The sequence below is a fragment of the Dipteris shenzhenensis genome, chromosome 27 (assembly GCF_047967505.1).
Source record: "Dipteris shenzhenensis isolate YYH24624 ecotype China chromosome 27, Dip_SZ_1.0, whole genome shotgun sequence".
Taxonomy (NCBI): Eukaryota; Viridiplantae; Streptophyta; class Polypodiopsida; order Gleicheniales; family Dipteridaceae; genus Dipteris; species Dipteris shenzhenensis.
Genome location: NC_141622.1, coordinates 15877930 through 15904650, shown reverse-complemented (window position 1 = coordinate 15904650; position 26721 = coordinate 15877930). Strand labels below are relative to the sequence as shown.

Below are 26721 nucleotides of genomic sequence, written 5' to 3'. Positions count from 1 at the left end.
ACCAAACACACCACGGGTAGGTCAGATGCCAAAGACCACAAGGGAGGCCACCACATGTCAGCAAAGTCGCACTTTAAAGCTCGTTGCATATTGTGACACCTCTACAGCCAAATACAGTCCATATAATCTGCTAGAATCGCCATGCGTCAACAGTGCAGCAACTCGCATGCACACAAGTCCGCACAGTATCTCTGCTCTGCTCTGATGCCATGTTGCAACCAATTAGAGGTTGCCAAGTGTCCACAGGAGCGTCGAGTAGGAAGGGGTCCCACTCCCCTCGCCTCCTAGCCATGCATGCCTCCCCACCCCAAAATGTCGGTGAGATGACTGAGGAGGGTCCAAGGGCCCTTTATATGCAAGGAACCCACAATGTAGCTTGTGCTTATGGGATTTATATCCCCGAATCCCAGTGTCACAGCCATGAGCTCTCCTTTCATTAAGAATGCTCCATGCCCAAACGAGGGGTGAAGGCCACCACCTCCAACAAAAATAAAGCTACACAAGACATAAGGGTGCATGTGTGCATGTGTGCATGCACATTCACTCTATTGGTCAAAATGAAGCTACACGAGACATAAGGGAGAAAGCGTGTGCGTGTGTACATGTGCATGCACACCTACATTCTTCTCTCATGCTCCTACATGGCTCCTCATCGTACCTCCGTACAAGATAAAAAATTTGTGATGTGGTACTTGACGTGCGTACAAGTTCAAGCCCGACATCCCCAAAGCCAAATAAGATGAGGGAACTTAGACCGCTCACACTAGTAATACCAAAGGCTATAAGTTAGTTAAGTCCGGAACTTGGCAATTGATCCCAGTCTCAAGGGTACAGAAGTGTAACCGCATAGCACTGGGAAAGTGCAGTGCCGACAGATTTGGTTTTGCCCCCAAGTCACAATTAGGTAAATTGCAAGTACTATAGTGCAAAATCCAAGAAATATATTTGGATATTCACAAATGTATCTATTCGCAATTAATTAATCTATGTGTCGCAACCGACCTATTCCTCAATTAACCTATGTCGAGTACACGTAATTGATGTAATTTTTCTCCTCTCTGATGAGCCTCGCCTCACCATCCCATACTTTCTTCTCTCTCCCCTCACTGCGCTACCCTGCTCAGGCCCTCTCCTCTCCTCTCCCTACCCTCCCTCTCCCTCTCCTCTCCTTTCCTCCCTCCCTTTCCCTCCACTACGCTTATGTAAGTTTTGGGGGAGAGAGAGAGCAAGAGAGTGAGCTGAGAGCTGAAAGCTTGAAAGCTTAGTTGCAATGAAGAGTGTGAGAGTACAACTGAAAGAGCGAGAGATAAGGTTTTGTCCTAGTGACAAAACCTTAGAAGTCACTAACCATAGTTAGTGAACTAACTGCGGTTAGGGGGAAAAACCTCTTAAAGAGGGAAAAGTGCCCCTAACTAGCTTATTAAATTACATTGGTCACCCTACAGTGCCAATGTCATGTACAAGGCTGATCAATCACCAAACGGATATAAGTTCAGGGCACTGCGAAATGCCTCAAACTTTTCACGTGGTAGTGCTTTGGTGAAAATATCTGCAACGTTGTCATGTGTGGACACAAAGATCATACTGATCTCTCCTGCATGCAACTTCTCTCTGACGTAGTGATAGTGAACCTCAATGTGCTTCATGCGAGCATGAAACACTAGATTCTTTGCCACTGCAATGGCACTCTGACTATCAGTGAGAATTGGAGAAGGACCCTCCAATGATAGATGAAGATCAGCAAATAGACGTCGCAGCCAGACACATTCAACTATTGCTGTGAAAGCTGCCCTGTACTCAGCTTCACATGATGAGGTAGCCACTGTAGATTGTTTCTTGCTCAGCCAGGAAATGCAAGATTTACCCAAAAAGAAACAATTGCCACTAGTGGACTGCCTAGTATCATAATCACTAGCCCAATCTGAATCATTGTAGGCATGCATCTGCAAGTCAACCCCCCTGGTGGGACATAACAAGCTAAAAGACTTCGTGCCCTGCAAATAATGGAAGATGCGCTTAACTACCTGCTAATGCATAGTTTTTGGGCTGTGCATATACCTGCTCACCTGAGATACTGCAAACTGAATAATAGGTCTAGTGTTGCAGAGATATATGAGGCATCCAATAGCCTGACTGTAAAGTGTGGCATCAACTAATTCTCCTGCATCATGCATTGTGAGTTTCAGCCCCGGCTCCATGGGAGTGGCTATGGGCTTACAATCATGCATGTTAAATCTGTCCAAGAGTTTTTGCACATACTTGGACTGAGACATAATAGTGCCACGTCTCTCTTGAGAGAACTGGATCCCCAAATAAAAGTGAAGCAGTCCCAAATCTAACATGTCAAAGTTGGTCTGCAAATCAGCTTCTGCAATATTTCTTTCATTGGACCCTGTGAGCAGTAAGTCATCGACATAAAGAAGGATGACTAAAATTTCCCCCCCATCCATCTTGATGTAGAGGGTGCTCTCAGTAGGACTATTGTGCAGCCCCTTGCTAGTCAAAAAGGCATGAATCTTGGCGTACCATGCACGAGGGGCCTGTTTCAGCCCATACAAAGCTTTGTTTAGCTTGCATACCTGAAGTGCATTTGTTGTAATTTCAAAGCCTGAAGGTTGTTTGACATAAACCTCTTCCAACAAGTCTCCATTTAAGAAGGATGTTTTTATGTCCAACTGATGAACATTCCACTCAAAATGTGTAGCCATTGCAATAACAGATCGGATGGTGGTCATCCGGGATGTAGGAGCAAAAGTCTTCTTTTAATCTATGCCCTTTTTCTGAGCATAGCCTTTAGCAACCAGCCTTGCCTTGTATCTGTCAATGGAGCCATCTGGCTTCCGTTTCACCTTGAAAACCCATCGTGTGCCAATGGCATGTTTACCTGGTGGCAAGTCTACAACATCCCAAGTCTGATTTTTCTTAATGGATTGCAACTCATCATGCATGGCATTCATCCAATGCACATTGTCCTTTGCTTCTTCGAATGTTGCAGGCTCCTCCTCATCGAGAAGAGTACCTGCATATGCTGATTCCACTAAATTAGCACCTTCCATGTGCCTTGCTGCACTGCGAGTCCTGCCAAGTAATGGAGCATCAATCTTACTCTCCCTGAGAGTCTGTAACAGCCAGTTTGGGACTGTTTTTGCTGCATGTATGTCTATAATTTCTTGCTGAACCACCTGTTCCACTGCCTGTGGAGGTGGCAAGACATCTTGTGGCTGAACTGGAGCATCAGGAGGTGGCTGTAAATTCTGATTTGCATCAGAAATATCAGCAGGGAACCTAATGCAATGGGTAGCAACCCCTAAAAAACATCCTCTGAAGAAGAAGGCAAATGAAATTCAGCCTGAGTGAGCTGAATTTTTTGCAAATATCACATCTCTACTAACAATGATCTTGCGTGTAGCAAGATTGTAGAGACGGTACCCCTTGCTTTCTGCATTGTACCCAACAAATATGCACTTAATTGCCTTATCTGACAACTTATGCCGAAATTCAACTGGCACATGAGCATATGCAAGGCATCCAAAGACTCAGAAATGATCCACTGAAGGCTTTCTCCCATTCCAGACCTCATAGGGAGTTTTTGTTTTCAAAGCCTTAGTGGGAGCCCGATTTAAGATGTAGTTGGCACACATCAGACCTTCAAGCCATAATTTTTTAGGCATGTGTTTGCTTTTCAACATACATCTGTCCATCTCCATAAGAGTTCTATTTTTCCTCTCAGCTTTGCCATTTTGCTGAGGGGTCAGCCTCACTGTGAGCTGTTGCACAATACCCTTGCCTTTCAGAAAAGCATCAAAATCTGCAAACAAGTATTCCCCACCTCTATCTGTGCGCAATGTCTGTATCTTGAGTCCAGTTTCATTTTCAACCATGGCTGAAAAGTGTTTAAACACCATGAACACTTCTGATTTGCGCTTCAGCCCAAAGACGCAAGTGAAATTGGAGTAATCATCAATAAAAGTAACAAAGTAGAGATGACCACCCAATGATGGAGTCCTCATGGGACCACAGACATCACTGTGTATAAGCTGTAATTTGCGGACAGCTTTAACTGAACCATCCTTTTTGAAGGGGAATCTATGCATCTTGCCTAAAATACACCCTTCACAGGCATGTGGAGGAGGTATCTCAAGAGGTGGCAATGCATCAACCATAGAGTGCTTCTGAAGTGTCATCAAGCTGTTGTAATGCATGTGGCCATATCGGGCATGCCATAATTCTGCATTCTGCATGGCAGCAGTAGGAGTAGAAACTGCAAGAGCATGGGCTACTCTTTTCTCAAAAAGATCAAGCTGAAAAAGCCCACGCAGCAGAGTACCAGATAATCTCAAGGCATAATCATTTTCCCTGTCTCGAACAGCACATTTGTCATCCTCAAAGATGACCTGAAATCCAACCCTGTTAAGAGTGGACACTGAAAGAAGATTCTTGGTGATACCAAGCACATATAAGACATCTGAAAGTCTGAAAACTGAGCCATCAATGGCAGTAAGCTCAACTTCTCCTATGCCACGTACTGAATATGACGAGTTATTGGCACAAGTGACTTTCTTACCAACGGGAGGTGGATGCAAGGAAGTAAAGAGACACTTCCTAGAAGTGATATGCTTGGATGCACCACTATCAAAATACCAAGTATTCAGTGTTTCATTGACACTGAAAGTAGATGCATCCGTAGAAGAGTCATAACTGCAAGTCAAAAAGGCATATGTATCATCATTACAAGTGGCTGTACTATCCCGAGCATCTGGAGCAGCTAGCCTAGAATCTGAAATGCAAGATAAAAAGGCATAATCCTGTCCAACAAAGTTGGCTACAGCGTCCCCATTGCCAGATGCATGAGGAGCTGAATCTGAAATAGCCATACCGGAGCTGTTTTTCTAATCTGTTACAAGCCTTTTCCTGCATTCTGCAATGTGATGACCTGGCTTTTTGCAGTAATGACAAAAACCCTTCTTGGGCTTACGTGCATCATTTTTAGCCTTTTGTGAAGGCTGTCCTGACCCACTGGAAGGCTGATTTACTAATGTCTTTGCCTGTCCCTTTGTTTTTGACTTGAACTTTGAGAGCATAGCTTGTTCACTTGCACGTGAAGCCAAGTTTTTCCTCGTCTGCTCTTCCTGAAGCAGAAGTCATATCAACTCATGAAAAGTGAGAGGATTTGCACCCCCCCTCAATGATAAGTTCAGCGAGGTATGAAAGCTGAGATAAGACTCAGGAAGAGAATTCAGAGTGGTGGTAATCATCTCTGAATCAGGATTAATCTCATCTATGTTCAATAATTGCTCTCTGAGATCCTGCAGCTTTGTGAGGTGGACTGACATGGAGTCACCCTCTTCCATATGTGTATTACTTAACTCTCTGTTCAAAAATGATACCCTTGCATCATTCCGGGCTGCATACATGCTTTCTAAGATATCCCACGCTGCCTTCGAGGTCTTACACGACCGGATATGCGGAATGATAAATCTTTTCACTGAAAGAGAGATGCATGACAAAGCTAAGGCACCCCGTGAATCCCATCTCTTCTGCTCTGGAGTAGTGGCTGTAGCTACACCAACAGCTTGTCCTCTGCACCCTGTGCACGACCTCTTCCACCTCCTTGCTGGGGAGGGGTAGCAGGTGCAATATCTGTTGGTCGGATCTCACCCCCATTCACATAATCCCATAAATTGCGAGAAATCAGAATATTGCGTACCATAAAACTCCAAAGGGAGTAGTTGGTACCATCCAACTTGTCTTCCTATGAAAGACCACCAAACTGGAAGTCATTCTAATTTTGATGGGCCATATCTGAGAAAGAGATTTTAGCAAATACAAAACTAAATTCCCTTACTGGGAATGAAATGCACAACTCCCAAAAAACACAGCCAAGCACTGGCTGTAAATGCAACTCAGATTTCTGTACTTGCTCTATCAGAAATCTGTCCAAGCATAAAAAAACTCTCCAAAATCTGCCAAAAGTGCTGCAAAACACTTCAAGAAAGGCAGTATGAACTGAAATCTCCAAAATTGCTCTTTTAACACAAAAGCCCCAAAATAGGCCCGAAATTGCAACCAGAAAGGGGCAAATTGATCAAAAGCCCCAAATGTTGCAAGAATTGCGCTCTGTCTGCAAAAGCCCCAAATTTCACTGTGAAATTGCAGAGTAATCACAAAATCCCCAAATTTCTTCAAGAAATTGTACTGAAAGCCCCAAATTTTGAGCTTGAAATTGCAACCAGAAAGGGGCAAATTTACTAAAAGCCCCAAATTTGCAATTTCTAAACAAAAGCCCCAAATTTTAGACCAAATCTGTAGATCTGTCTGCAATGTTTACTCCAAGTGCAGCCCCAAATTTCTTCAACACCTGCAAATTGACCCTTGCAAAGAATCCTTTATTGAAAAAGACCCTGTAAAGAAAACGACTGATATGGCGACGAATGGTACAATCGCTGGTACGAACGGGGCATGCGCTACAGCTTCGACTTGCTGTAGGAATCTGACACAAGATGGTACGGATGACAAGATTGCATGTACAAGCTGTACGAAATACGCAAGTACGTACGGTACGATAGAGTATGAGTAGGTACGAACGAGTGGCGCAAGTGTAGTGCGGGACTACGTAAACAGTCCGTACAGATTGTACGGATGATCTGTATGGACGACGATGGAGATGAAGCAAAAGCTTGTGGGCTCGTGATAGAGGCGAATATGCAACAGAAGGTGAAGGGAGCAAGGAGCACGGAGCTCTTGAACCTGCTCTGATACCAAATGTAAGATTTGGGGGAGAGAGAGAGCAAGAGAGTGAGCTGAGAGCTGAAAGCTTAGTTGCAATGAAGAGTGTGAGAGTACAACTGAAAGAGTGTGAGATAAGGTTTTGTCCTAGTGACAAAACCTTAGTAGTCACTAACCATAGTTAGTGAACTAACTGCGGTTAGGGGGAAAAACCTCTTAAAGAGGGAAAAGTGCCCCTAACTACCTTATTAAATTACATTGGTCACTGCTGAATTATATCTATAATTCTAACAGCTTAGCCCTCCCTCACTCTCCCTTTCTCTCCCCTACGCTCAGCCCTCCCTCTCCCTCCCTCCACTCAAGCCCCCCCTCCTCTTCTTCCTTCTTCACGAGGAGGCTTTCACAACCCCCCTTCTCCTCTACCCCTCCCGCGTCCCCGTCCCCTTATATACTCGCTAGGCGGTTAAGATCCTTTTGGATCTTCGAAGTTTCCAGACTTCGCTTGGATATTCAAACCTTCTAGACTTCGCTTGGATATTCGTTAATCGCGCCTCCTCCCTTAGCTTAATTTGCACTCCCACACAAAGAAGTTAATTAATAGCAGCCTTTTTCTCGCTGGGGGGCCCTATTTGGATAGGTAAGTTAATAGCTTAATATTTTGCAAAATATTTTTTGCAAACATAAGTTCGAGAACCTCCCTCTTTGCTCATGAATGTAATAATAGCAATCCAAGAACTAGCAAATTGCATGCTTAATATATTCATACTCACTAGTAAGATCCTAACACTTATGCGTTGCTTAATACTAATAGAACAAATTATGCTACTAGAATCACCAAATGATATGATAACATTGCATTACCCAACTAGTAACAAGCATGATTATTCTAGTTTTTAATCCGCAGCTTTTAATTTACTAAGGTTTGCACAATTAATCTTAATCGCATATTGAAAGAAATTTGTCTGCATGAATTTGAGTATGAATGATGCTTATATCCAGCGGACTTCTGACTCGAGAGAAAGGTAACCAATAAAAAACTGATCTAAAGAGCAAAGGGAGTTTATTTGACATGAAAGGCAACCAATAACAAATTGATCTAAAGCCTGCTTCTATCTCAAGATCCTTGTGAGTTGTTCACTGATTATCTTCTCGAATGCAATACTTTGGTCTCATACGAGGACAAGCAATCAAGAAAAAAAACATGGAGTCTAAAGATGCCGGAAAACAGAACTTCCATCCTTCAAGCTGTCCTTTTGCCCGTTCAATCCTGCATATCCTAAGAATATTTTTACAGAACAAAAATCTAATACAAATTATGTGTTTTTAGAATGATGCAACACACTCATAGAAGTGGCATAACTTACTCTATACAACGTAAATATGAATTATACATTGTATTTGACAAGTCGGCAGCACTGCCTCAACGTCATTCCACTTTCAGAGTATGCATGTAGCACTTGAAGATGAGTCGGGCAGAGAACAAAACGTAAATCCCATATTTAACAGAAGAATAAGAAGTCCCTAATTCCCCCATTTGCAGTGGAAAAAATAAGACCAAGGATGTAAAAAACAATAGCCTCTTTTACATTGTACCTATTCATAAAAGATACAATGCATCCTCCGGGGATAAAACAATTGATTTCAATTTTTTCACAGGTAAAATCTGATCTATTATTTTTCATTTCAAATAAAGTCCCTTTGCTCTTTAAAGATGTTCAGTACTCTTTCACACTTAGTCAATAAAAGGTAAAGTACAGAATAAATACTTTCAAGGCAAGATGATGCCACGGAATCCATAGGCTCACACAGAACGATGGTAATCAACTCTCTGTATATCACAATTATTCGTCTGCTAAAGCCAGCTCCAATGCATAATCATCCCTCTCCTGACATCCATCAATCAGTGAATCAGCAAAGATGTAAATGCATATGAAAAAGAAAATGGCATTACAGAGGCATAATAATTGTCTAGCAGGTTAGAACATGTGCAAGCCGTTCAAGGTTGCACCTATTCCTGATATTAAAAACAAATGCAAGGTCCTGGCAACAACATCCTGGTCAGATCTGACTCACCACTGGACCTCCAGCAAAATAGCGGCCAAATTGTAGCCAGTAAACCTGCACCACAGGGAGGCCCGTTGATGTAACATTAAGTATAAGAAAAGGATCTAACTAAATAAAATAGCTCTTGGCTCTCTCTTCCCAAAAGATGATTTGATTGTTCAGTGGCATGGAATCACATCTGACAAAAGGCTATACCTCATCCTCATCTTGTGTCTCTACTACCAGGTCTGAAAGTGGGTACCCAACACAAAGAAGAGCATATCCCTACAAACAATAAATTTACAACACAAGTCAGAACCACTCAAAAGTAACCAAATCGTAGCCTGAAGGTATTAGCGATTGCTGAGATATTAGTTATTGTGGTTAGTAGTTACCAACCCTTGGGGTCAGTTTACATTCAGTCACTCTCATTCAAACACAATTAGCTAAAGGGCTTAAGAGAAGTATTCCATTCGTGCAGGTTTTGTCTATTTCAGCCTATGACTGTCACAAGACAAAAGAGCCTTGATGGTAATAAATATTATATGCTTGGTCATGGGATACAAGCACTCAAGAAAAGCTTTCAGGGCTGTACAATTTGGAAAAAAAGGACATTCATTGTGAGCAAATATGTTGTCTTGAGTTGAACATGATATGTAGGCCAGTTGCACATCAAATGAAAATATGCAGAATGAGGTACAAATGCAGCAGAAAATTTGTAATGAAGGCCAAGATTGGGGACAAGTTAGTGAGGTGAAGGCTAAATTGGCTAGTGGTTGTTTACACTCTAGACTATATGAGTACATCTCCCACTCATTGTACTGCAATTTTTATGTGACTGCTCTACTCCAACTCTAATCTACCCAGCTCTCCTGATTTCTTCTACCTCTACACTCTCTCTTAGTCTCCCCTAATCTACCCAGCTTTTCTGGTTTCTTTTACCTCTACACTTTCTCTTACTCTCTCTTGCCTCCTATTTTCTCTCTTGCCCCATTCTTCCCTTATCGGCTTCTTCCTTCCCCTTCCATCTCCCAACTTCTGTCATCTTCTCTCCCTTCATCAAGTCTACACTCATTTCAAAAATCTAGAAGACCAGGCCATAACATCAGCGATAGGCACTGATGTCAGCCAAACTGACAGTCGGCAGTGACACGTGCCAGGTCCGCTGACTGCCAGGTCAGCTGGTCTATCAGTTCCAGTTAGCTGAATTGGCAGTTCCAGCCTATATAAGGGGGCTCATTCCTCCTATTTTGGGCATCAGACTCGGACAAGGGTTTTCTCCTCAGCATCCGCCTTCAGTGCAGCCACAGCAGAGTCATCCAGGGGCAGCAGAGGAACTGATCCAGCAGCAGGGAGGAGGGCACAATGGGGCAGATCTCCACCCTTGCCATTTTCTACCTTCAAGAAGGAGCCAATTGTACCTATATGTTTACCACAATTGTACCTAATCTTTTGGCTCAGTAATACCGTAAATACTCTCTCTCTTTTTTTTGGGGAGGGGGGGGGGGGGGTATTGCAACCCAGTCCCACCTCAGTTTCAAGAAACATGCCCAAAGCAACAGCACGTGCTTTCTGTGTGCTTTTCACAGTTCTATCTCTATTTCACTCAGCAGTGAGTAGGAGAGAGTGAGTTAGACTTCCCTACTACATTGGTATCAGAACTTCAGTTTTTTTTCTCCTGAGAGAGTGAGAATCAGTCCGGGACAGCCACTCGTTTATGGTTATATACATGATCTAGCAGGGATACTATGAGTTACAGCAAGCCTTGCAACCCCAATATGCAGGAGAGGACACGGCAGGTGTCCCAATCCTTAGATTGACACGTGTCAGCCTCAAACTGGCTCAAACGTTCAAACTACTCAAATTTGAATGTTTGATACATCATTGTGTTCAGCTTGGTCCCCTGATCAGAAGCCCTAAGAAATTACAAAGAAATCCTCGGTCTGCAGGTGGAAATTGCCTAGGAAACAGTGCACTGCCGCATTCTCTAAGCTGTTGTGATTTTGACATTTACAGCTCCAAATGAGGATTTGTTTGCATACAGGGGATCGCCCCAGCTGCAGCTAGCCCTGTACCAAGTTTAAGATCGATTGGATTTCATTTGCCCCTGTTTTTGGCCAGAAATGTGTTCCAACAGGTGCAATTTAGGGTTTCTCTCAGCCTACCATCATATAATTTGGAGCGTTTCAGATCTCTGTGTTATATTACTATATTCTATCCTGCCTATACCTGGATTGCAGCAATCAATGAAAATTGAGCCCTCAAAGCTCAGAATTAGGGCAAACTGTTGTGGTGCAGAGCCAGCCCAGTGAGCACTTGAGGAGCAGGGCAGTGGAGCAGTTCATCCACTACCCTGTGCTCCCTGTTCTCTTGGTTGTTGAGCTGTTTGTTCTGAGCTCTCGTGCAGCCTGTTGGTTCCAACGTTTTCGCCCAATTGTAACGGGGTTTTCTCCAAAAATCACTTGCAGTTCTCCTGTGCCTTTCCTTCTCCTTTCTCTCCAAGTGTGGTGTGTGTGTGAGGCGTGCCATCTCTCTCTCTCTCTCTTCCATTCATTTCCGCTGAACTTCTCACATGGTATCAGAGCCACGATTGGCTTGAGACCCAAGGAGCGGAGGGAGTGTTGATCCAACACACAGAGAGAGGAGGATGAGGGTGCTGTTCAGAGGTGTCTTTGAGGAGGAGTGTGTGCGAGGAGTAGACTTTCGGGTGACCAGCAAAGGGGTGACTTTGAAGGGTGTTTTCAGAGTAGAGAGGAGGTGTTTCCAAGGGAGGGAAAGTGAGGTGTGAAGGTACATTGGGCTGACAGCCCCTTCATCCTCTTCTTCTGCCTTCTCCTTTCTACAACCCTCAGTTCCCTTCTATCCCATCCATCTTCTCTTTCAGTTCATCGTCCTCTTCACTCCGACATAGCGACTTTGTCTGAGATGGCAGAGAACAAGACTAGAATTCTAGTGTTGCCCACATTCCCGGTTGACTAGCAGTTGGATGGGCTCAATTACAGCGTTTGGTGGGTGATGATGGAGTCTGTGTTACAGTCATATGACCTGGCAGATTTCATCTTGATAGGTGTTGCCCGAACAGATCCCCTAGTGAACGACCTTGGCATCCTAAACAAAAGGAGGCCGATACCCTGTCTCAGCTCTGGGACCGTGTTAATGCCAGGGTAAGATCATTTATATTTCTTAATTATACTCCTCAGGTGATTAATCACGTGAAGCACATGATAGTGGCAAAAAAGTTCAATTGAGCAGGAAGGTGCACATATAGTTCAGTAAGACGAGCTCCAAGATTCAGCTGTTATTATTGCAGTCCCAGTGTAGCATGATTATAAGTTTTTGGGGGCACTAATTGTTGCACATTTATAATCAGGGCCTTAGGCCTCTTTATATTGTGTGGTGTCTTCCCAGCTTATCAAACTTCGACACTCAGGGTTGCTGGTATCATATAAATTCAACACAAATGCAAGGATAAAAACAAGAAAAAATGCCATATGTAGCTGTCAAGAGCCCAAGAAATATCATTGGCAGCAAAAGCTGAATTTCATATGGTTAACGGGGCCCAAAAAATTGAAGTTGATCCTCAATAGCTGCTTATTGCTAGAGGCATTTTTGTCATGACAAGAGAAATGATTATTTAGTTAATTAATAGTCATTAGAACCTTATTATTGTTGCCAATTTGATGGTGCGGTTATATGTTTGTATTTTTGATTGATCAAGCGGTGTAAATAGTACTGCCAAAACTATGTAACATTGGCCAATGATTAGTAATAAAGATGTGCACACACGTGTCTAGGTCCTAGGGGCAATAGGAAAGGGAAAGGGTGCATTAGAGTGCATTGAATGGTAGGTGCATGGGTCATGGGATAAGGGTAGGTGTAAATGGGACGATGGAACTTGAGTGATCTCAAGGGACATTAATGAAAGGGTATCACCCTTTCATTGTGAATCTCACGCAACATTCTCTCTACCACATTGCATTCATCCGCCATCTCTCTCCCACCTTGCATGTAGGTCGAAATAGAAACAAGTACTCTCACGAGGGTACTCTTCCCCATTGGAGGGCCAATTGGCATTCAAATTCTGCATGCATTGCACACATTTGCATTCTCGAAAAGTTTGGTTTTTCACATTTGGTATCAGAAAGGTGACGGTCTACGACCGGGATGAGAAGAGGGCGAGAGAGGAACGTGCAGAATCGTGACAGAAGCACTAGTGGGAGGCACGACCCGTGACAGCCGCACACGACGGAAGAGAAGCACAACGAATGCCGGGAGCAGGCACGAAAACTGTAGGAGAAAGCACGACCAGGAACGCTACGCAACAAAAGAAGATGCGCACGATCAAGGAACGCATGTGAGACAACGAAATATCGGACGGGACGCACGCATGCGCTGCGGAAAGCAATCCACCATGCACACAACGTAATTTCCGGGCTGCAAACATCTTCTTGGCCAATCCTGAATCCTTGAGGTTTTGAAACAAGGGATTTTTCTGAAAATTTTTTGTCTCGACTGGTGAACGGGGTGAACCCCCCCCCCCCCCCCCCCGGGTGTGAATGTACCCTTAAATCCTTAAACCGTGAGGAAAAGGGACCCCCCGTTCTCCCCAACGGTAGTCGGATCGGAACAAGATTTTAAGGGGGTGATCCACCCATCAAGTACCCCCTATAACAGTATCTAGAGCTCCAATCCGCTCAAAACAAGTAGCCCAAACGGAGCGTACCAATTTACAGCAGAAGAAGAAAAGCTTAAAAGAGAAGGAAGAGGAGGCCATTTCAAGTGTCTTCTCAACACAAACAAAGCGGGAGTCGGATAAGTACCCAACACTTGACTTTTGCTGTAAAATAAACCCCTTTTTTTGAAATTACAGCAAGTCATTTTCTCTCTTGTATTACTAAAAGGAAAGAATGGAAAGGGAAGGGAGATATAACAATGAACTTATTCATTTTCCTCCATTATCCCAAGGAGAGAGAGAAAGAACACCTTCACCCCCTCCTGAAGAGGATGGATTAGGTGAGAGTTACACACATCTTGAGTATGATAACCCACAAATAGATTTACAGCAGTCTCTCCTTCAAGAACCTCTTGATAGGGAGTGCTTCTTTCATAATGAAAGAAGAAATGAGACCAGCCAAGAACAAGGTGATGAGTTTACGCCTTCTAATCCAAGTGCAAGAGGAAGAGAGGAGACTCCTGTTTACGCCTTCAACTCAAAACCCAGCACACATGGATTATAATCCAAGTGCAAGAGGAAGAGAGGAGACTCCTATTGATAAGCTGATTTTCCAGCTTAACAATATGATTGAGCAGTCCATTATGACAAGATTAGGGACTAAGAAGACTTTAAACTTTGGGTATGAAGAGTTGAGTACCCTTTCTAAGAGGTCCAAATTCCAACCGTGAGAGAGAATTGAGTTTTCCAAATATGATGGGACAAGGGAGGCTGACAAAATCCTCAATTGGATTTGCCATTTTGAGCTATACTTTGCCCATTAAGACAAGACCGAGCAAGAGAAGCTTGCTCTTGCCACATTGCATCTGTAGAAGGATGCTCTAATGTGGTGGTCTTTGTCACAAACAAGAAAAGAGCCTATTCATAAATGGGCTAAGTTCGTGAAGCAACTGAAACCCACTTTCATGCCACCGAGGCATGAAGAGAACCTAACCTTTTGTTAGGAGAGGTTTAGGTAGTTCGATAATGAGAGTAATGCAGATTTTATAGCCAGATGTTGGAAACTCTCTCAGTCCCTAATCTTGTCATAATGGACTCCTAGCCCGAAAAGAGTGAGAAGATAGGAGAAAGAAGTATTTAGCAGCCTTAAGCCCAAAAGTAAGGTACGAGGTTGAATGTTTAACCCGACCACCCTTAAGGACCTCACTAAGTTGGCTGAAATAGCCGAGAGGAAATTGAATCCTCGTAAACCCTTCAATAAGGATGGTGCGTCATCATCTAAGACCAAAAACCAAACCGGTTTAAAAATAATAAAGGGAAGGGTAAAGCTCTTGTAAGGAATGTGACCAATCACGTCCTGGATGGGTGCCATTTCCTTCTATGACGAACGAAGAGAAGAGAAAGTTGATTAAGGAAAATGTTTCGGGTGTAAGAAACATAAGCCAGGGCACGTATGGCATAAGTGTCCCGTTCTCTTGGCTAAGATTGCCAAGACGAATTCAGTAAAAGGGAAAGCCAAGGCATCCAAGCAGGAGGGTGAGGCTTCTACCTTGTCACCCTCGAAATCTACCGTGACTATTGAGCCAATAGTGAATGCTGTCCATTCAGCCAATACCTTTGGGCCTCATGATCTTTTTAAGGTATATGGATTCGTGAATGGACAGAGAATAGTGGTTCTCCTCGACGATTGATGTAATTATGACTTAGTAAGTGATAGATTGGTAAAATTACTCCATCTTAAACCAGACCTATAAAAAACATGTCGCTCTCAGGAGCTTTTAGGAGACACAATCCATAGTACGGAATATTTCTTTTCGTATACAAAAATATAGAGATCGAAGGGATTTTCTAGTAGCTCCTTTACAAGACGTTGACATGATTCTGGTATGATTTTAACCCTCCTATTCATCCTCATACTCATCATTGTTGCTTTGTACATAGGGATGAAACCAGAAGGATCGTAGGGAATTGAGACGTGTATACAATTCCATTGATTACTCCTACCCAAGCGAAAAGATTAGTAAAAAGAGAGGTAGATTGTAATCTTGTGTATATACGGGATTCACGAGATCTTCATATCTCAAAAGAAGATCGGAAGAGAAATGAGTTCCTTAGAGCTTATGAGGATCGATTTTCAAGAGATGACTCATTCGAATTGCCTATGGAGAGAGAAGATGATCATGCCATAGACTTAGAGCCAGGAGCTTCTCCTTCATATAGAGCCCCATACAAGATGAGAACATGATAGAAATGGAGGAGGTAGAAAAACAAATTGAAGATCTATTGCAAAAAGGCCTGATTCGAAGAAGAAGGATGGATCATATCGTATGTGTATAGATTGCCGTGCTTTGATAAACTTATCATTAAGAACCGGTATCCGATTCCAAGAGTGGATGATTTATTGGATATGCTTAAAGGTGCTAAAGTTTTAAGCAAATTGGATTTGAAATCTGGTTATCATCAACTTCGGATGAAAGCTAGGGATGAACATAAGACTGCTTTTCGCACTCTCACTGGACATTATGAGTTTTTGGTCATGCCTTTTGGCCTAACTAATGCTCCAGCCACTTTTAGTAGGCTCATGAGAAGGGTTTTATGACCCTACTTGGGAAAATTTGTCATAGTCTTCTTTGACGATATTTTAGTTTTCAACCAGAATAAGGAAGAGCATAAGGATCACCTTGCTAAGGTGATGGAGCTCCTAAGGAAGAATCGATCGTTCCTAAATACCAAGAAGAGTGAGTTCTTCAAGACAGAAATAGAGTATTTGGAACACATTGTGTCTGCTGAGGGAATTCGGGTTGACCCTAAAAAGGTCAAGGCCATAATTGAATGGCCAATACTCAAAAATATACATGAGCTGAGATCCTTCCTAGGGATGTGTAGTTATTATCGCAGATTCATTAAGAATTTTGCATGTCTTGCTTCTCCACTAACAAATTTGTTGAAGAAGCATTCCTTGTATGAGTGGGGAGAGGTTCACCAAGTAGCTTTTGAGGAGCTTAAGAGAACATTGGTCACTGCACCAGTGTTAACACTTCCGGACATGGACAAAGAGTTCTTTGTTGTATGTACGAATGTGAGTGGTATCTCGATTGGGGCAGTGTTGATGCAAGAAGGGCATTCCATTGCTTATGAGAGTAGAAAACTTGAAGGGGCTGAATTGAAATATATCACGTATGAGAAGGAATTACTGGCAGTCATTCATGCTTTAAAGTTATGGAAGCATTATTTATATGGTTCTGCTTTCAAGATTAAGACTGACCATCAAAGTATCAAGCACTTGTTTTCTCAACCCATTGTTTCTTCAAGGCAAATCAAATGGGCTGAATATATTCAATCCTTTGGGCAACCAAATATTGAATATCAGCCAAGAAAGGAGAATTTAGTTGATGATGCTTTGAGTAGACGGCCCCAAAATAATCACATTTCTGTGATTAAGGAGAAATCATTAGGAGCAATGGTTGAAGCTTATCCTTTAGATGAGGACTTCACTGACATTTATGGGAAGATTCAGCATAATGAGGTCGGGGTTTAGAGGCTTATTGCATCGTGGATGGATACTTATTTTTGGGACGTGCCATATGTGTACCCAAAACATTTCGGTATCTAGTCATGAGTGAGTTACATGCGAGTCCATATTCTGGACATAGAGGCATTAGAGGGACCATTGACAATATTGAGAGGTACTTCCATTGGCCTAAACTTCACAAAGAAGTTTCGACTTTTGTTCAACAATGTGACGTATGTCAGCGCATTAAATCTGACACAAGTAAGACTGTTGGTCTTTTGCAACATTTGCCTATTCCCTTTGAAAGGTGGGAACACATTACAATGGATTTTATGTCAAGTTTCCCCAAGGTTGGTCAGTTTGAGCAGATTTTCACTGTTATAGATAGGTTGAGTAAACAAGCTCATTTTATTCCCTGTAAAAAGGAGTTGTCTGCTCCTGAAACAGCAAGGTTATTCATTAGGGAAATCTTTAGGTTACATGGGTTACCAAAATCTATTGTATCCGATAATGATGGCCATTTCATTAGCAACTTTTGGACAGCCCTATCAGAGAATCTCAAAACCAAACTGAAATTTACTACAGCCTTTCATCCTCAAGGAGATGGACAAAGTGAGAATGCCAATCAAACCATAATTACTTCGAGCTTATATCCATGACCACCCTAGAAGGTGGCCAGAGTTCTTACCCATGTTAGACTTTGCTTATAATAACACTGTACATACTTCCACCAAGAAAGTCCCATTTGAAATCATCTATGGGCAATGTTTACCCACTCCAATAACACACTTGGGGGAGCGAATTTTTACTGCTGACTAGTTTGCTAAGGATATGTCACAGGTTATTTGAGCAGGTAAAATAACATATTAAGAAGGCCCAGGTTCAACAATCCAAGGCAGCCAATAAAAAAAGAAAAGAAGTTTATTACAAGGAGGATGATTGGGTTTTACTAAAGATTGATAAAAGAAGAATCAAGTCAGTGAGAGGAAGTACAAAACATGTCAAGTTAGCACCGAAGTTTTATGGTCCATTTCAAATTTCAGCAGCTTTATATCCAGAAGAAGGATCCAGAGCGTATGAGCTGAAATTACCAGCCCACTGGCATATGAAGAATATCTTTCATGTGAGCAATTTAAAGAGATACCGTGGCGATACTTGGGGACGAGCATTTTCTGAGCGAAATCTTCCGAGCGTCCGAGCGAAGGAAAAAAAAAGCTTCCAACTATGCATAAATATGGCAAAAATCGATCAAAAGAAAACATAGTTTCACTTAGAAATATGCAAAGTATTATAGCAATGCCTATTTTATACAAAAATCTTTAGGTGAATCTGTAGGAATGGTGAGAGCATAAAGGGATGGCTTTTGAAGAAACCCACATGTAGAGTAGATTTCTCTATGAAAATTTCCTTATGATCCTTCTTACAACTTTTACTTAATAGGGGGTGACATTGAAAACCCTCTCTCAACCTATCTTCATGAAAGAGTTTCTTCAAAGAAAACTCATTGAAGCAAGCCATCCAGTAGTTTCGCCAGCGAAACCCCTTTGAAGCAAGTCTCCCAAGGTAGTTTCGCTGGCAAAACTACCTTGGACAGCACTTTTAAAAGTGACATAACTTTCATATCCAATGTCCAAATATAGTCATTCAACCACTCAAATTGATCGGAACACCCCATTTGAGCACATCTATGGAGTTATATTTTGGAAAATCTTTCATATATAGTATTAAATATTACATGTATTTTATGAGAGTGATATATAAGCCCAAGTTAATACTTATTTATAGTAATTTAAACTTCTTTAGAAACATGTCCATAAATATGCTATAAAAACACTAAAAAGATATTGCCATATGATATAAATGTGTTAATAAGTAATTATATATGCATAGTATTATTACATTGAGAGTGATTATGAGGAATGTTTCTTAAAGGAATCAATACTTTTTTAAGGTAATAATAGGGGTACAAAGGGATGTCTCTAAATAAGAAAATTATGTTGTGTAAAAATGAATGAGTGACTAGTCTGTATATTTTTATGATAAAGAGATCTAGTTCTAGTGAAAATAAAAGTGTAAAAACCATGTTTCCTAAAGAAAAACATTTTTAAAAATCTCTTGAAAAACACACTCGGATAAACTTGCTCATAGGTTTTTGCTCGTAAAATTGACGCATCCGCGATACTTCTGCGTCTTTGGATACTCAGCATCAAGAAAAACCTGAACTTGAAGATGGGACTCAAGTTCTTACTCCGGAACAGATCATAAACCACAAAGAGAAGAGTACTTATGGAAAGAAGAGATATATGTATTTACTGAAGTTTAAAAACCAGCCAGCTCGTGATGCACAATGAATGGACGAAGAGTTCTTTACAGATTTTCCACAGATACTCGCAAATTATAAAGAGGCGATGCAATTGTAGAAGCAACAAGAGAAAGTGCACGTAAGAGGAAGAGACAAGCAATAATCCAAAAGAGGACTTCTGCTCATTCAAGCAGGAGGGAGTGTCATGACAAGAGAAATGATTATTTAGTTAATTAATAGTCATTAGAACCTTATTATTGTTAGGCGCCAATTTGATGGTGCGGTTATATGTTTGTATTTATGATCGATCAAGCGACGTAAATAGTACCGCCAAAACTATGTAACATTGGCCAATGATTAGTAATAAAGATGTGCACACACGTGTCTAGGTCCTAGGGGCAATAGGAAAGGGAAAGGGTGCATTAGAGTGCATTGAATGGTAGGTGCACGGGTCATAGGATAAGGGTAGGTGTAAATGGGAAGATGGAACTTGAGTGATCTCAAGGGACATTAATGAAAGGATATCACCCTTTCATTGTGAATCTCACGTAGCATTCTCTCTACCACATTGCATTCATCCGCCATCTCTCTCCCACCTTGCATGTAGGTTGAAATAGAAACAAGTACTCTCACGAGGGCGCTCTTCCCCATTGGAGGGCCTTGGCATTCAAATTCTGCACGCATTGCACACATTTGCATTCTTGAAAAGTCTGGTTTTTCACAATTTTCTGGATGCATTGGAATGGATTTGACTAGAGTAACAATAGTGGACACTCACGACTAAGTAATGAGGCTATGAAACTGAAAATGATTGTACAATGATTCTCACAGAGTAATGCTGCATGCATTGCTCCTCATCCTTCTTTGCATGCAACTCTTCCATTCATTAAAACTGAGGGTTTATGCAAACTTGGTTGTCAAGTTTCTCAAGGATGGTACAATGACAACAATTTTAGGAATGGTGGCTGGGTGATTTGGCGCAGATCTACAAAGGAATTGGCTAAGCTTGAAGAAGCTGGTTGAAGGAATACAGTAGCTGGAAATGTCCAAAAAAATCATAGGTATGCAAAAGTATATTTCAAAACTGGGTGCAGCACATTGCAAATAGCAGCATATCAAGTAAATGGCTCACCTTCAGGGAAGAAGGGGTATTCATTAGCATGCCTAAACGTGTCTTGGTCAGTATTTGCTGTTGGTTGTGGGCTAGATGAATTGCTCAATTATGCTTTTGATTCAAACTTGGTTGTGCAACAGCCCATGCTACAAACATTTGTAGCAGGAGTACACTCCACACCAGACACCATGGCTGTGCTCATGTACCTTGGATGCCATCAAGTGAGTGATCACTTGTACAAAGCTGAGGCATGTATTTGATCTTGACAGATATCCAAAAGAAATGTTACAGTCCAAAGGTCTCATGGACGTCATGGAGAGAAGAAAATTACAACTATGTGTCCAAGGTTCGAAACCCTATATAGAATCACATGAGAGAACTCAAGATATATTGAGGATTCAAAGAAGCTTATAAAGCCATTGATCCAAATACAACAGCTATAATGAATATGATTTCCAATTCCTTGTACTTTAGGCAGGACAGAAAAGCCAAAGATCTATGTAAAGACAGCTCATTAACGCTGCCATGCAGATATACAGAAAGCCAAATGCTTCGAATATATGTAAAAAGTGGATAGCAAGGTACAGAGGATGTTCAGAATAAAAACCATGGGGTAGCTTGCACATTCTTGATGACAGTAAGGAGTTCAAAACAATTAAAAGGGCTGATCTCGATCTTGCACCTGGGCTCATATTAATGCCCTAGATACCAACCCGGTTCACACTAGCATGGGGATCTACTTCCAATTCCCTTTACCCATATGCTACTTGAGCTAGATACATAATAACATTCAATAACAAAATCTTGCAAAGCAAGAGAAAGACATTACAAAACAAACCTGTGCCTTCAGCTCTGGGGAAATACCAAGGGCTTGTGGCTGATAAATTTCTCCTGACTGAACACGCACAGCGCATGATGTGCAACAGCCTACAAATTCAAACGCACTGAAGTCAACCTGTAAGGCACCCTGTGACATTTTTTATTGCGCTTACTTAAAAATAAACACTTTGTAGCAATGACAGACGAAAAGAATGTTGTCCATAGGCTCACATTACCGTGTCTACAGGAAAAGGGTAAAGTGATGTCTTGATATTCGGCTGTATGAAGCACATACTGATCCTGCACTTTCGAACACGACGCCACATAGAGTTCTTCAGGGAGGGACATGGGGAAAAAAAAAAAAGACGAACTCTCGAACAGGCTGGTCATAAGGAAGTACAAACATGCCTCGGGAACTTGAAACTTATGCACAGCACCAGTTTTCCTATCGTGTACGGTGACTGAATGTACGGGGACGTCCAAAGATGCCGAGTCGAAATGGGAAGTTCGGAATTCGCCCTCGTCTTTGTGTCTGACACTTGCTCTAGCACTTAAGGTGACTGAAGAAACGGAGTGGGATTTAAAGGCAGGAGAATGAGGGGAGACGACGGTTCGGAATGGTATGGAACAACCAACAGTTGCTGCTGTTGCTGATGCCATTGGTTTTGATCCTCTAGGACAAGGTGGCACATCTGAGCTCCTTTGTTGGCTTAATGAAGTAAAGTTGTAAATATCGAAATACAACTTTACACTAGTGGGAGGACATTCTCGCTCTCAAAAAATAAAATCCAATTATTTTTTTGCGTGTAATGACCTGACTGGTTGATTACTTCATTGGTCTTCACTGCCACTTGTTTGGCGGCCGTCTGCCAATCTATGGCGGCTGTGGCAGTTGGGCCTTTTATTGCTTGGCCAGAGGCATCGCGTCGGCCAGAGCTGCATTTGCATGGCTCGGGTTCATGTCCATTAACAATAGAAGCGTTTCGCCGTGTTAGAGTCTCTGGTTCTGCTGCAATGGAAGATTTGCCTAGCTCGGTGCGCTGCATCCACTGATCATTCCAACGAAGGGAATAGTTAGTGTAATGAAGGATTCATAACTAGGGTGATAGCAATCAATTTGCATAAGGATTCGGCACATTTCTGTCGTTTTGCACTTAGTTGTGCATAGTGTGTGGAGAGCTCCTCCTCACGAATTTCTCCTTCGCACCTCGTGTCTTTCCTCTACTATGAGTATGCTATATATTGAGTTGCATGGCACCAGGTTTGTAAACACTCAATGTGCAAACTTGTATCTTGTCCTCATGGCTGGAGTGGACGGTTCCTTCGACTACATGGATACGGATAGTGGCGCTTTCGAGAGAGGTGTATTGGCTTGCATTGAACATATTTCCTTTCCTTAGCTTCCTTTCTTGTTTAACTTTTGCTTTTGGAGATCGTAAAAATCATGCTTCCTCTTGCGTCCGTGCTCACGTTTATTTCGATCTTCGTGTTTTCATTTTGATTTATGCGGTGCTCGTCTGTAGGGAACTAACTTCCCATCGTATTTTTCCACAAGACTTACAAAGCTCTGTCCTGACATTGTGCAATATGTTGTCATGCCAGAGTTTGCCAAGGGTTCGGTGACTACAGCGTGCGAGAAGTTGAAGGCAACCCATGACGAAAATAGCTTTGAGAGAAAGAACATAGTTGTCAATGCTGTTGGGGATTTGAATAGTATGATTTTTGTATGTTGTTTTTAGTAATCGATTCTGGACGTTGGGAAACTTGCCTGTCCAAACAAATCATATTACTGCGATATCAATCGTTTTCAACTTTCGTTCTTGCTGCGATGTTCTGAAACATTCGGAACTTTGTTTTTTTTATTTGTTAATAAGACAATACTTGAAATAGAAGGAAGCTTTAGCTGGCAGTGACCTCCTCTTAGTCTTCCACCCGTCTTAAATGTTGCAGACGCTAATCACTTTACTGAAATTCTTTTCCTCCTCAATCTCAATGATATTGATGGGATTTACGATGACAGTTACCTGTGAAAACAGTCTTTTCCCCTCTCCTTCTCTTATGCTTCTCCTTCTCTTTTGCTTCTTATGCTTTCCCTCATATGCTTTTCGCTTCTTACCTCCTCTTGGTTTTTGTTTTTTGTTTTTGTGTTTGTGTCTACATTTGTCCAATCCCCCCAAATTAGACATGGGATCATTTCACACATCCGACAAGTATGGAAACGCTCGTAGGAGGAGACATCATGATCTCTATTCTCCAGAGGACTTTGATTCCACTCAGGTGACACGTCAGGGGCCTACCCCTACAAAAAGTATTTTGGTTTACAAAAAGTATGGTACCTTGGAATTTCTATTGCAATCTACATTTGAAAATGTCTCAAGTTATTTTGTGAGAAGATTTATTGCAACACATGTTCTTTGCAATTTTGTATAACAAACAATGTGTTCTTCAATATAATTCGTGGTTGCAAAATTGTCTCATAAGATAATTGTGTTCAATTTCACTAGAAATGATTCAACATCTCATTCATAATTTCATTTTCAAATGCAGCTAGCAAACAACTTGTTCCGAAGCAAGATCGTGAGGAGGTAAATTCTTACAATGCACCCAATGACGTTCACAGTTTGCATGATTTCCATCCAAATGCAAAAGCAATTATCCCAAGCAAAGAGAATTATGTAGGGGGGGGGAAATCATTAGTCTCTCTTGCCATAACTCAATTATCAAAGTGTGCACCTGTTTTTGAAGGGAAGTTGTTATGCAAGTATGGAACATACAAGGGACCAAACGCCAAGTATGCAATCTTTTTGAAAGGTGATTTAATTGACAAACATTGTTCCCTTACTATCACGCTACTCATTCCCTCCACCTATATTCACCAATTTGTAACCTTCTTGCAAGTTGGAGAGTTTTATAGAATTGAGGGGGCAAGTGTGGTACCTAGAGGTGCAAGTGAAGGAGGGACATCTAAACTCTCTTTGCTTGTTGATGCAACTACATGCATAATTAGAGGAGAGCCTTTTGAAGGCAATTTACAATTGCTTCTAGATCATTCCCTCTGCACATATGTGCCTTGGGCAGCAGAAATGATCAATCTTTGCAGTTGGAATGTATCAAATGTTGTTGGCACAATAGGAATTGTCATCACCATCAAGGTTAGCAAGACGATGGGATGGTGAATCAAATCATCGTCGCCGATGGACCCCCAGTAAGTCACGCCTATTCTCTACAATTTCCTTTCATCAATCAAGAATCAAAAACACTTTATCTTCACCTAACTTGTTCTTCTGTTGTGATAGCTATCATTTGTGAATGAGCGCAAGTCCACTCTTACTCAATTAATCCAAGAGTTTAATGAGGAAGGAGTTGTCATGTACGTGCTAAAAAATGTCTCATTCCTCAAGGCTAAGGGCACTATGTGTGTGTTTGATTTCACCATACTTGCTAAGATTCGTGAGGGTCCTACTAAAGACAAATTGAATTCAACCTTTTCAAACCAAGTGGTTTGCTTGGGCTACGGAACAAAGGTACCTTCTCTCCAGTTTTACATTTGCTTCATTCTTTAAGTTCTATGAAATATTTACAATTGCCCATGTTTGTGTAGGTATTTGGAGTGCTCCACATTACTAATGTAAATGCTGATCTGCTTGAGTATGAGTGTGAGTCTTGTGGAGTATTGCATATGAGCAAAGATACCTTATGGCCCTACTGCTACACTTGCAAGAATGCACAAACAATTGTTCTAGTTCCTTGCATGATTGTAGATATTTACCAGTGTGGAGGAGAGTAGATTCCAGTTCAGCTCAGACGGCCTTATGTGGATATTGTCCTTCAACTCAATGTACCTTTCACTAAGTTTTATGAGGTTGACCTCATGTTGGCTCATAGCAGCAAGTTGAAGTCAACAAAGCCAAGTGGTAGTTTCACTGTCAATAGTTCTAGCTTTATTATTGCATTTCAATCCAATGAATAATTTGTATCCACGCTTGCTTATGGCTATCCACTTTTTCAACTTGAAATGAAGTAAAGGCATTGAGAATTATTCTTGCATTGTCATTCACTTCAAATCAACATTTTAATAGTGTTATTTATAGAATTGAAAAGCCATGGGACTAGATGAAGTACTTCAACAAAAAAACTTAATGGAAATACCCGAGTTCTTGGATAAGCACTCTCTGAATGAAAACATCATCCTATGTCTTTTAGAGTTTTTCACAAATACTGCATATCAACATTTGATGGATATTATTTTTTAGAACATTGTGACAACCTCACAAATCACCACTACTCCATGGCACATCTTAAGTGGTGTATCAAACAATTCTTCCTTGAATTTAAGCAACGTTCAAAACTTGATGGAGAAATCATCCTCATCTTATGCTATAATTGTAGACATTCTAACTTGCTTCAATGCAATGTTCTTGCAATCGTTCAAATTACTACACTACAATGGTTCCAACATCACAACAAAAGCTTCAATAGGTGAAGTTACACAAGCAAATACACACACTTTGTTGGTAAATGAAACCACTTTCCCTTGGTCCATAACTCCGTTATCTCGTACAAATAATAATCGTGCCTATTGCAAATGGACTAACTAAGATAAAACATTATTGTTACAACTTGTCTTGGAGCACTCGAACTCAACAGCAAAAAAAATTGCATGTCTTCATCAAAGCCTCAATTTAAAAAGAAATTATAGACTTCAAAGCACAACCAACAAAAATTACAAGTCTATAAGAAAAATGGCCTTCACTACTATTTAAGAAAAACAATCTTTTATTAACCCAACATTGGTCTCAAAAGAAGATATTATGCAAAGTAGTCAAAATGAGTTGCCACTGCAAAGTAATCCTTGCAAGAAGAGAAAAAGAAATCATACTTCATTGCAAACAAAATATGAGAATAAGATTTTAGACACTATGTTTTCCATGTGTTTGTTGTGGATCATTGAAATTTCACAAAGGTATGAGCAAGCTCACCCCAATAATGGCAATTACACTTGAATTTCATAACATTAAAGTTAGCACAAATCACTCCTATGAAAAACTATTATGTTCCTTGTGTTGCAAGTCAGTGAAAGAAAACAAAATACCATTCATGTCCTTATTAAATATGAGAATGTCACCATTGTTGCAAAATACTTGCAAGCTAAATGCCATTGAGCAAATACTAATTTCCATTCGAATACCTTTCGCACAAATTAGAGAACTAACATATGATGGTCAATATGGTCTACATGGAAGTGTAGTTAATGTGTTCGTTGATGTCGATAGAGCACAAGAAGTCCTTCCTAGATTTTTGAGTAAACAAGACACAATAGCCGTGTCAATAAAATGAAAGTTGCCATACAAGCATAGCTACATTGTTTGACCAACTTTAACAATGGTAGCATTGAATGAAATATTGCAAACTCCTCTATGCAAATCCTTCAATGTAAAACTCAATCCATTATGGGAAGTACATGTTAACATCATTCAAGAACAAGAGATGCAACAACAAAGCAAAGAGCCAGAGGAAAGAAATGACTTAGATGA

The 26721-nt window shown here is 41.3% G+C and overlaps 1 protein-coding gene across 1 annotated transcript; it reads right to left on the bottom strand.

Moving 5' to 3' along the window:
• Positions 1 to 8268: 8268 nt before the first annotated feature.
• FDC2 (2Fe-2S ferredoxin-like superfamily protein) lies at positions 8269 to 21943 on the bottom strand. Its single transcript, XM_087398718.1, has 6 exons — positions 21596 to 21943; positions 21424 to 21487; positions 21207 to 21295; positions 8986 to 9054; positions 8800 to 8844; positions 8269 to 8612 (listed from the first exon to the last, which is right to left on the bottom strand). The coding sequence occupies exons 1-6, from the start codon at positions 21845 to 21847 to the stop codon at positions 8568 to 8570; spliced, it is 564 nt and encodes a 187-aa protein (XP_087254844.1). The 5' UTR covers positions 21848 to 21943; the 3' UTR covers positions 8269 to 8567.
• Positions 21944 to 26721: the final 4778 nt, after the last annotated feature.

Excerpts from the sequence above, each read along its gene's own strand:
- FDC2 (XM_087398718.1), bottom strand. The coding sequence starts at position 21,847 with ATGGCATCAGCAACAGCAGCAACTGTTGGTTGTTCCATACCATTCCGA. Across the intron at positions 8,845-8,985 it reads AGACACAAGATGAGGATGAG|GTTTACTGGCTACAATTTGG; the intron begins GTATAGCCTTTT and ends CCTGTGGTGCAG. Across the intron at positions 8,613-8,799 it reads ATTTTGCTGGAGGTCCAGTG|GAGAGGGATGATTATGCATT; the intron begins GTGAGTCAGATC and ends GATGGATGTCAG.